The sequence below is a fragment of the Elephas maximus genome, chromosome X (genome assembly GCF_024166365.1).
Source record: "Elephas maximus indicus isolate mEleMax1 chromosome X, mEleMax1 primary haplotype, whole genome shotgun sequence".
In the NCBI taxonomy this organism is placed as follows: Eukaryota; Metazoa; Chordata; class Mammalia; order Proboscidea; family Elephantidae; genus Elephas; species Elephas maximus.
In genome coordinates, this window is record NC_064846.1 from 52,859,917 (window position 1) to 52,872,256 (window position 12,340).

At 40.6% G+C, this 12,340-nt stretch overlaps 1 protein-coding gene across 1 annotated transcript in view; it reads right to left on the reverse strand.

Moving 5' to 3' along the window:
* Positions 1 to 12,340, reverse strand: part of IL1RAPL2 (interleukin 1 receptor accessory protein like 2) — a 617,966-nt gene that overhangs the window by 553,328 nt on the left and 52,298 nt on the right. The window contains exon 5 of the mRNA XM_049871435.1: positions 9,528 to 9,681. Coding sequence (XP_049727392.1) covers positions 9,528 to 9,681 — 154 coding nt within the window. The remainder of the gene's footprint in view (positions 1 to 9,527; positions 9,682 to 12,340) is intronic.

Genomic DNA, 12,340 nt, shown 5'->3' on the forward strand with positions numbered 1-12,340 from the left:
AGACAAAATAAGAGTGGCAGGAGATGAAGGAAAAAAAATCATTGTTTATACTGACATCCAAGGTCCTTCTTCCCATTAATTCTAAGCACGCTTTTTTTTCCCCTCCTAGTTGTCACTTATTAGTCTCCCAAGGTCATAAATAGGGTTGACCTTGTGTCTAGATGGAGCAAGCAGCCACCTGCAGGGTATGAATTATGACACTCTGGGAAAGGCCCCCCACAGGCCCTACAAAGTTGCCAGAAATTCCCACCATTAGTCATGCCTATGACTTACAAAATTGAAATATCTATTAAACTGTAAATATGTTAGCTGAGAAGGGAAACATTTCTGGTCATTATCAGTCAGGAATTCTTTAGTTCATGGAGGTATCAGATTAGCCCTAGCAGACAGCAAGGATCTGAGGAGATGGGCCACAGAGAAGACAGGACATTAGGACATTGAAAAGAAGCAGAGAAGGGACAAAGAGGTCATCCAGAGTGGGCTGGGTAGACTAGGAAAGGCCAGGGCCACCCGGAAAGGGGGAGGGACGCTTAGCAGAAAAAGCAAAGGGGCTGCTGCAAGCCAATTTGGGTCATGAGATTTCTGCACCTGCGACTGTGCAAAAGAACAGTCATTTATGAAATGCACAGTCAGTCATGTGAAAGTTCCCTTAATGCAGCCAAGAACTATTGACTGCTGAGGTCGCTCCTTATTAAGGCACACAAAAGGTATAAACGAGATACATTCTGTGATAATCAGGGCACACACATTCATGTCGTGTTAACTGGCTGCTCAGAGAGGACAGGAAGGAGGGTGAACATATGCTAGTGATTTGCTCTCCTTGGTGCTTCACATCACACTGCTTCGGGGGAGCTTCAAGGCGGGTGGTTTCTCCCCAGGGCTCTTCGTTTCTCTGTAACATTTGAGACCAACTTGCTTCATCATCTAAATCGCTCTTCTCTGTACGGTGATCAATTTGTCAATACCCCTCCTGTAGTATTACATCCATAAATTGTGCCCTTCACTCTCTGCTTGGATCGACCAGCCTATTGGATGGTGTGATTAGGATGGCTTCTGAGTGCTGTTCTCAGTTTGTCTATTAACTGCTCTCTAGGTGGGGTTTTTTTTGGCATTTTTTCCCCACTGTCTGCTAGAGTCTGAGCCAGCCACACAGTCAGTTGCCTATTGCCTACTGAACCAAATCCTTTAGGGCAAAGGTCACAAACAGGCAGCCCCTAAACTGAAATTCTCCTACAGACATGTTTTATTTGGTCTACACGGTAATTCACAAATCAGGAATTTCCAAATAAAAATCCAGACTGCCAGTATCTCTCGAAAAATTAGAGGGCCAAGCAATATTGCATCCTCAATGCGACACGGCAGCAACCACCTAGGGCTGAGTTGGGGTTGGCATTACCCTCCAATTTGTCCCTGCCTGTTGCCCTTTCATGGAACCCTAGTGGCACAGTTGTTAAGAGGTCAGCTCCTAACCAAAAGGTCAGCAGTTTGAATCCACCAGCCGCTCCTTGGAAACCCTACAGGGCAGTTCTACTCTATTCTATAGCATCACTATGAGTCGGAATCGACTTGACAGCAATGGGTTTGGGTTGCCTTTCACAACCTGTTCACCTCACTCATGTACCTGATCTGCCTAGCCTCTACAAGCATTTGAGCATTGATTAAGGGGTTACCCCTTTGCTGATTCAGCTTCAGCCATCAGGAGCAAACGATTTTCCTTTTGGAATCAAAGCTATTTATACTTAAGGCCAAAGGAATGGAGTGGCAAATTAACATTTTAAATAACAGGTTATTTCAATGCTCCTTAGACCTGAACCCTGGAACTGCCAACTTTGGACTCCTTCTGGGGTTGTATCTCCTCTTCTTCTGGCCTGAAATCCAGGATTATGGTAAGTGACTTGGGAAAGAGTAACAGTGGAATAGGGTAGAAAGAGCACTGGACTAGGAGCAAGAAGATGGTGATTCTAGTCTTGACCATGCCATTCATCAGCTGCCACACCAGGGCAAATGGTTTAAACTCTTTGAACCATAGCTCACTCTTCTGAAAAAAACAAAATGTAAAGAATAACACTATCCTTGCTGCTGACTCCATAAAAGTTCCTGTGAACAACAGAGTGATATCCCAGAAGTGAAAGTGCTTTGAAATTATAAAGTACTCTACAAATATAAAGCTGTCTTATTTGTTCCTAACCAAAGTACCACCAACCAACTACCCAACCAAACCAAGACACAAATAATTTTTGAGTACCTAGTATCTGCTCAACACTTGGGGAGATAGAAAAGAGAGTCAACAAATCCTTGCCCTTAAGTAGTCACAGGCTAATCAAGAAAATAAGACAAACAATAAGCCAAAACCAAACTCGTAGCCATTGAGTCAATTCCAACTCATAGCGAGCCTATAGGAAAGAGTAGAACCACCCCAAAGGGTTTCCAAGGAGCAGCTGGTGGAATCCAACTGCCTGCCAACCTTTTAGTTAGCAGCCAAGCTCTTAACCACTGCACCATCAATAGAAATCAATGAAAGATCATAACCATAACATGAAGCGAATGCCCAATAAGTATTTTATCCTCTGCTAGCAGGATGACAATAGAGCTGGGTACTCACTTGGTATGTAGTAACTTTGCTTTCCCCAAATTTTTCCCCCCTGTGGAAACAGCACCGTCCGATGCTCTGGGCGTTGGGGAAAGGTGCTATATGGTTGAACAAGTTTAGGAAATGTCCTAAACTATATCCTATTCCCTTTTTGAAAATGAAAGTACACATTAGAATATTATAGGCACTGCTCTTTACCAACTGAGCCAACACTGTTTAACTGGACTGTTCTTTGACACACGTCCATTAGCTTGAAATCATTTTCGTAGCTGCAATGAACCTCGCAGGAATTTATTTTTTCTCAATATGGACTGTCATATTAGTAAGACCAAACGGCACCAAAACATGAAACTTGGCAAATTCCATCTTTCATGCATTCTCATTTTTCCTGTCAGTGCTCCTTGCTTCTTTCCTGGCACCACCCCAAGCAAGGCCTGATTCAATTTGGTGCCCCATTCCTACTGATTGTAGCCAAGGTGCTCCCTGCGAGCTAAGGACTGGACCCAAAAATGTCAAGTTTATCCTTTTAACTCCAACAGGGAATTACTGAAGATCAAGAAGTGAATGCCTAAAAAGGACGTTATAGTAGAATGACTGACATTGTGACTGATAATTTGGCATCTGTTTTCAAGGTACACAATATACATTTGGTGAGTGAAGCTGTATGATTTGTGCTTGCTGATGATTAAAAGGTTATATTTGAAAATCAGAAAGACCTAGGTTCATGTCCCTACTCTGCCAGTTACTAAGTAGGTGACCTTGGGCAAGTAACTTCACCTCTCTAAGTTTTCGTTTCATTCTCTGTAAAATGGGGACGAGAATAATATACACCCTCCTAGGTTATTGTGAAGTTTAAATGAGAAAATGAATGAAAAAACCAAGCACAATATCTGCCACGCATTAAGTTCTCAATAGATATTAAATCTCTGGGAGCCCCTATTATGATCATTTTGTATTTGTTGGCTTAGAGATCACATCTCTTGTATTATCATTACTCGGTCAAAATCCCCACTTCTGTTTTTATTCCCCCAACTCCCCACCATATTGCTCTCTTCCACTCTTTTTTTCTATCCCCTCCCTCACTCCAGTGCCTTCGTCTTAACAGTAGAGGTATAAAGGAAGAAAGAGCCAAAGCCACAAAAAGCCTGTTTTCCAACCTGAACGTTAAATTGCTTCCTCTGTGTGTAAATAGTTACCATTTTCCACACCAGAGGAAGGTTATTCTAACAAGTTAGTCTAAGTGACACTGGCAACAACGCACTACAGTTTGTTTTACCTTTGCAAAGTGAAAATAAAAGCACTGAAGCCATACATTTGAACATCTTCACCAAAGACTGGTCCCAAATCAGACTCTGTAATTTTTACCAAGCTTTGCATTTCCAGGTTGAAACCCTGGAATAGAAACCCAGCAGCAAATCTTTGAAACCTAAGCATAGAATAAACCCGTCATTCTGGCCATGGCGTTTAGACACCAATGGGTTAAGAGATTATCCTTAGTGTGTGAAGGGTCCCAACTCAAGAGTTCAGGAGAGGTCTACAATAATCAGGAGGAGGGGGTATTGCTTGCATACTCATGAGAGAACAGATTTTATTTGTTTGTTTTTTCTTCTAAATAGGCAATGTACATTTCTAAAGAGCTGCATAAAATCATGCATTTGTGAATGATTTGCCAGGTGAATGGTGAATGACCTTCCAAATACAGTTAATTAGTGCTGGCTTTAAAAACATTTTGGGGAGCCCCTATAATTTATGTCTGCCTTTGACCTTCTCCAGGAAGACCTTCTCTTTTAATCCCAGGAGACCCTATTCCATTATCCTGCTCACCCTCTCCCACTCCTCTCCTCTGCTTTCTTCCATTATCACCTGGTCTACATTCTTACCGTGGTGTAACCAAACCTCCCTTCTCTCCTTATCACTTCAGCTAGCCCTTGTACAAATTTGATGTGAGAATAAAGAAAAAAAACCTTTAAAATAGTAAAAAGCTATATATAATATCCTGTGGGAAATAAAACTGTTAGGTGTTGGCATCTTTGGAAATGACCTAAACACGCTATTGTGCATGTCTATGTGTTATTAAACCTCTCCCGACTCATCTGCAGCCTCCAAGGGAATAATAATAATAAAAAATCACAATAAAATCACACAGGTCTGGTATGACTTATACAATAAGAGTGTTCCAGAAAAGTTGCATTTAAATCAAATTGTACCTTAATATAGTAGGAAAGTTGACTATTTAAAGAAATCTTATGGTAAATTCTTTTCATTGGAAAAATTAATTGTTTCATAAAGCAAATGATAACCTTCTAATTTATCAATTTTGAATACAAGTATCCAACGCTTTTCAAAAGTTCACTTTATGCCACTTCACTTGTGTGACAGAAGTACATTAGTACCTGTTTTCATTAACCTAGAGAAATCCAAAGAGGATTTTCGCTTTTACAAAAAAAGGCGACAGTGTTTGTTTTGCATGGAGCCATTAAAGGGGCATTGCCCCACCCCTAGCAGCCACTCCTAGCAGCAAGAGTGTCACGGCCCTAGGTGGGGGCTGGCCTCCGCCCCCTTCCCCTAGGAGAGGGAGCCCAGAGGGGGCACCTGCAACTGAGGCCAATGCCCACCCCCCCCCCGCAACCTGCCACCTATCAGCCTATTTTTTTTTCAATCCCAGGTGCCAGTAAAGGTGGGAGGAAGCAGCTGATTCAGCACCTCCTTCCTGGTTCGTGGTTTCTTCCCAGGCGCCTCATGGCCTCTGCCCTTGCCTTGCCCCATCACCGCTTAGCCCTGGCCATTCCTGGGCTGGAGAGGAGGGCGGCTCCCAGTCCCTCCAGGAAGGCCGACATGCTAGACACTCTCAGAGGCATGAGCAGGGGAGGGCGGTGACCTGGGGGTGGTAGCCCTAACCCCAGAGAAGGGGCAGCCCTCCGGGCCTGTGTCTCAGTTAAGGGATGTCCCGGTCCTGGTCAAGCTCCTTCCCAGGAACTACACTCTGCATCAAGCTGCCATAGCTTAGAACTGTATCTGTGAGCATCTGTGCTTTATCTCAACTTATTTAACCTATCAATCATTCCTGCTTTTACTATATGTTAATGGAGCCCTGGTGGCGCTGTGGTTGAGAGCTCAGCTTCTAACCAAAAGGTCGGCAGTTTGACTCCACCAGCTGCTCCTTGGAAACCCTATAGGGCAGTTCTACTCTGTCCTATAGAGTCCCTATGAGTTGAATTACCTTGAGGGCAACAGGTTCGGTTTGGTTTTGGTTTCGTGTTATTAGGTTTTATGTGCTATTTGGTATGATTTGGTAGGTTACTTTTTGGGTCTGGGAGTGCTCCAAAATGTTTCCCATGTAAATTAATGGTGACTGCATCTTCACTTTATGCCATTTCAGCTTAGGAAAGTTTCATAGCAATGCTGTACTTTTGGATAGTTGGAGAGCAGGAGAAACCTGTTTCTGGATCTTTTTATAACTGATCTTCTTAAAGCAAGTAGCACCTATATAGCTTAGAACACTTGTTTTACTGCTGAGGTAGTTCTCAGATTTATACGTTGAAAAAGAACCATCAGAAAATAACCTTTTTAAAATTGGATAATCTTTTAAAACTTGCATACTTGCAAAACACAATCTTAAAGAACCTCTATCTGCATAATTTCTAATTAGCCAATTCTATGAATTTCCCATATTAATTCACATATATATTAATTTCTAATAAAATACTTTTAAACTCCCCGTGTTGAAATTCTTATCCCATGCCTGCATATTGCTAAACTCAAAACAAGTATGAGTTGGTTACTCTTTAAAAAATCTCAGCCTTATATTTTGAATTATGAGGGAACAACTGTTTGTTAATTGCCTTTACAATACTGAGCATACAAAGCACAGTGTAACATGTAATACTACAAATAAGAAGCCCTCCAGAGCAACCACCTCTTGAACCTCCATACCAAGAAGCTGTATTGTTTCTACATCAAGCAGAGTTTGAACTGTGTGAATACATAAGAACTTAACTATTTTACATGAATGATGACCTCTGTCCTAAGGATAATCATGACTGCATTTTGAATTATTTTTTCCAGCTCCCAGCTCGTTGCCTGGCATGCAATAGGTACTCAGTACGTTTTTATTTAAATGATATATGAATAAATGACTGTTTTCGATGGTTGAGGTTGCTCTACCCAATGTCTTGACAGCTTTTCCCTTGTGACCAATGACCTACGTTTTCATGACAGCTCTTAGGAGTTCAGGGAAAACAACTTGGGGCCCATGTAAATTATTGCTTGTTTTGTTTTATCCTACGCATGCGAACGAACATGTTCACAAGGAAATAAATCCTCTGACTTTGACCTTTTTTGCACCATTCTCTCATCTAGTGTTTCTCAGAGCATGGTGTTTGGACTGCCTGCAACAGAATCACCTGGACACAAAGGCAAATGTCCAGCCTTACTGATGTGATAGCAATGAACTTGACTCAGCAAATGTTAACCCTACCCCAAAAAGGTTAGCCAGACGTAAACAAAATAATATAGAACGAAATATATATTCTTAACATTTGTGAGAGTATGTCATAATTAACCAACTGGTTGATTAGAATTTGAGGGAGGAGGCTGAGAATCTATATTTAAAGACCCCCATCTCCACTTTACCTGGGTGCTTCCTCGTGATTTTGATGCACATTAGTTTAAGAACCTCTGCTTAAGGTAGAGTTCAGATGGATTTTTTTTCTTTTGTATTTTAGGTGAAAGTTTACAGAGCAAATTAGTTTCTCATTCAAAAATTTATACACAAATTGTTTTGCGACATTGGTTGCAATCCCTGCAATGTGTCAGCACTCTCCCCCTTTCCCTTTACATCCTGGGTTCCCTGTGTCCATTTGTATAGGATTCCTGTCCCTTCCTGCCTTTTCATCTTTGCTTTTGGGCAGGTGTTGCCATTTGGTCTCCTACACTTGATTGAATTAAGAAGCACATTCCTCACATGTGTTATTGTTTGTTTTATACGCCTGTCTAATCTTGGCTGAGAGGTGGACTATGGGAGTGGCTTCAGTTCGGAGTTAGCGGGGTGCCCAGGGGCCATAGTCTTGGCGGTCCCTTTAGTCTCTGTCAGGCCAGTAAGTCTGGTCTGTGTGTGTGTGTGTATGTGTGTGTGTGTGTTTGAATTTTAAATCATAGTTCAACTAGATTAAAAGTTTAGAGCAAGCAAATTAATGTCTTATAAAATACAGAAAATGGGTAACTATAGCTCCGCGTTCCCAAAATCTGAGAAGAAACTAAAGAAGCAAATTTATTGTCACCATAACCAGTGTAAAAGTGGTTTGGTGTTTACTCTGGTCCAACTTAGGATCCAAGCCAAGTACTATAATGTTACAAACTTTAGTAGATGATTTCCAAATAAAGGTGCTCTGCAAGCGTCTGATAAGGATTGGGTGATCGTGGTCAAAGGGATGATGCTGCAAGGAATTGTGCATGGCCACTCATTACTGATGTGTAATTGCCTATGATTGACTTTTCTGCCACGAATGAGGCAGGGAAGTCAGGTTCACGTTGAGGAAATCAGGGACTAATCAAAAGCAGATCTTTGTTGAGATTGGCCCAATATGGTAGTTATTTTTAAAGCCCACAGGGGAAAGAACATGCAATTCTAATAAAAAATTAAATCTTCCCAGAATGTACTCTACAAATTTTGACTATGAAGGAAAACTGTCATGTATTAGGATAAAGAGCGAGCTAAAGCATATATATTATATTCTAATAAAATATTTTTGAACTACCTCCGTTAACATTCAGAATTCTGTCATAGACAAAAATAAACAATTGGATCTCATGGATCAAGAAATTAAACATACGCATTATAGCAATAACTAGGCTCGCAAATGTTAACTCTACCCCAGAAGGGTCAGCCAGACATAAACAAAAACAATATAGAAGGAAATACATATTCGTAACACTAGTGAGAGTATATTAAAATTAACCAGTTGGTTGAGGTCAACATTAGATGGTGCACGCGCACACACACACACATATACGTGTACATCTAAGACACGTATTATAATAACAGGAAAATTTATCAAGATTTGCTCAGGAGCAATAGCAGGTAGACAGTTGTCATCCAGTGTCTTAGGGTCTTTTAAGTATTTGGTTCTGACCTATGTCTCTGAAAGACTTCCTAACATTCTCTGCCAAGTAAGAATATCCTAAGTTTATCTTTTCCACACTTCACTTGTACTTCAGATTTAAAACATAAAGGTTTGCACTACTGTCTTGGGTTGCTCCATTTAAAAGTCACTTTGTTGTTGTTGTTGGGTGCCATCGAGTCAACTTCAACTCCTAGCAATCCCATGTGACAGGGCAGAACTGCCCCATAGTGTTTTCTTGGCTGTAATCTCTAAATAATCAGTTCCCCAGGTCTTTCTCATGCAGAACTGCTGGGTGGGTTTGAACCACCAATCTTTCAGTTAGCAGCCGAGTGCTTAACCAGTTGTGCCACCAGGGCTTGAGCGCACAATAACATCACTCACTTATGAAGAATTTTGTATAAATGATATTTTAGGTGCAATCCAAGATTATATCATTCCAAAAGCCCAAGAGAACTTCATTTTAAGGAAGCCTCCAACTACAAGGAGATTTCACATACGGGTCAAGTTAACATCCTACAGAGGTTCCAGTATACCTTTTCTGAGAAGCTTAGTAGCAATAGTAGCAATTAATGATGCTTTGAAGAGTTAAGAGCCTTTTATAAAGAACAGATATGCAGCAATCGGGCCCTTGTTCCATAAATAATTGTTCATACTGTTTTGACTCAGTGCAACTTATTAATAGTGAGCTTCCCAACTGTTTGATTTGCAGCCAATTCTAAATTCACAGCAAGTTGGCTCTTTGTAAGAAACTTTCTTCCCAAATCCAATTATATTTAAAATCTCATTTGCCATAATTTGGTAGAACCAATTCCTACCTGTAACTTTCAATTCAGTCGTTCGTCTTACAAGTTTTCCTTCATACTTAAGTTCACAAGTATAATTTCCTCCATCTTCTTCTTGAACTTCCTGGATTAGAAGAGCATTTCCTTTCTGTATTATTATGCTTCTCCACATTTTTGGCTTGCATTCCTACAGAAAAGATAGTAAGAAAAAAAAACCCACATCACTAAATCTTAGTACTGATAAGTTAGTACTTTCACTTTCTTATGCTCTGTTCTTTAAATCTTCAAAATATATAACTGATAAGTTAAGCCAATGACCAGGCAATGTCACAAATGTGTCTTATTGTGTCCAACTCAAACATCACAAGTATCACACTAAAAGCCACATTAAAAAACCTGACCCTAAAATGCCCTTTAAAGGCATTCTAAAAAATAAAAAAAAGTAAAAATAGAAAAGCATACAAGTCCCCCAAATGCAAGAGAGGCAAAGCAGCAACTAAAAAGTCACTAAATATTATTATAATGCCCTGGTTCTTTCTATTTGACAAAACTATTTTATGAGTCCTTGGAGGATAGTCTTCACTTAGCCACATAGTAGACTCCAGGGGAGGTTTAGGGATTATTAAACATTCATAATATGCTTTTACATTGGCAACAAATCTACAATGATTTCATTAATTACTCCTTACAGAAAAAAAAAAAAACAACACTAATCCTTCCTCCAGAGACTCCCTCCTCATAGTCAAGAGACCCATTTAAGAGTGTGTGTGTTCGGAGGTGGGTAGAGGAGATATCAGTATCTAGAAAATTAGACCTAAGGAGTTCTCTAAAAACATAAAACTAAAAAAAAAAAATTCCGTCAAGTCATTTCCGACTCATAGCGACCCTATAGGACAAACTAGACCTGCCCCACGGAGTTTCCAAGGAGCGGCTGGTGGATTTGAACTGCAGACCTTTTGGTTAGCCGTTGAGCTCTTAACCATTGTGCGGTAGCTAGGTAAAACAAGGGCACACTTTTTATAGTAACAACATGGAGATATCATTCACTTACTTTCTGAGTTCAGTAATGTACAACCAGAGAATAAGATTTGTGTGTTGAAGCCAATTTTCCTACTTTCCTGATAGGAATGTGAGAGAATCTTGCTACCAGGATTTAATTTCTTTAGAATGGAATATTTAACATTTATCCAGAGAGTATCAAGGATATAGCAATAGCTTTAAGAAAGGAGCCTGGAGGCACAATGACTAAGCGCTCGGCTGCCAACCAAAAGGTCAGTGGTTTGAATTCATCAGTGGCACCATGGGAGAAAGATGTGGTAGTCTGCTTCTGTAAAGATTACAGTCTTGGAAACCCTATGGGACAGTTCTCTGTCCTATAGGGCCACTATGAGTCGGAATCCACTTGATGGCAATGGGTTTGGTTTTTCAGGTAAGTATCTAAGAATATTCAGCCAAGTCGCTTTGCCTTTTGGGAGCTTTCTCAGGCTACATTTTAGATATTATCCCAGTAAGTCTACCACTCACCCCAAAAGTCCAACCAAAGTGGGGGTCAAATGCTGTACGAACATCAGTAGAGGCATGGGGGTAGCTGTAAGGGAGTGCTGATTAATCAAGGCAAAAAGAGCTTTGTCATCTGAATTCTTATTCTGTCAGTTGAGGCAATAAGAGAAATTGATCATGAGGCAGATGAGGTAAATAGTAGTTGAGAGTACTTTCCACCTTCCCCACCATGAACGGTGTATACTACATTTGCATCTGCCTCTTCTCCACCCCCTCACACATACATGGCATGAACATGCATGTAAAAGTAGAATTCATGCTGACTCTCAATTCCCCAGCTCTTAGCATTTGTGTATGTGCGTGTGTGTGCCTGTAAAATGATTCAGGAGAGTGCCCCCGTTTATTAGTTTTTCACTATAACTTTTTTTTTTCTTTTATGTTAGCAGGAGTTTGAACAACAAAACACAAAAACTGGCAATTACGTTCTCAGGTATAATATTTAACAGATATGCTTGCTTTATGTCCAATACAACTACCCACGCACATTGTCCAAGAGTAAATAAAAGTAATGCTATCTAGAGCATCTAGATATAAGGCTGGTTCACCCCCCCAAGGGCCTTTCTGAAGAACAGTTAAAGGTCTGTCTGAAATTATATTACATACCATGTCTGGCAAGGTTTATCACCTATATGAGATTTGCTTCTGAGTTAAACCTTGGGATATAAGGTTTCTGGGAAAATGAAGAAGAAAGTCTGAACTGAGAGAAAAAAGCCCAGCCCAGCTGCCACTGCCGTCATACAATAATAATCCACAATTATTTTCGCATTGCTTCCAACTCTGATAGCCTCAGATTTCTGAAGAATCATTCTGAAGGTCATTAAACAAAAATATGGTCCCTCTGGGCATTTTGAAGGGAAAGCAAAATGAAAACTGAGCTGTTGTGCTTTCAAATAGTGGTGGTGGGGGCGGGCAAATGAGCCCACACACTCATTTTATTCAAAGACAAATGGCAGTGTTTTCTATTGTCATTTTGGGGAAAGTCCATATGAAGCGGGGCTTTGAACCAGTTTCCTTCGGGTTTCAATCCCTGCTGAGAATGTGCATTTCTACTCCAGATACACTGAATCAGAATCCATAGTTTAACAAGATCCTCCGGTGATTCTTATGTATAACTTCCTGGGAACTTGCTGGAAATGCACATTCTCAGCAGGGGTTCTAACGGGATAAAATGGTTTAAAGCCCTGATACGCAATTAGTTCTAAACATTTCCTTTTTCTCTGTTCACTGCTTTGACCAACGCCCCCCCCAGAAGTAAAAACCGAAGAGTAATAGGAGTTAGAAAACAC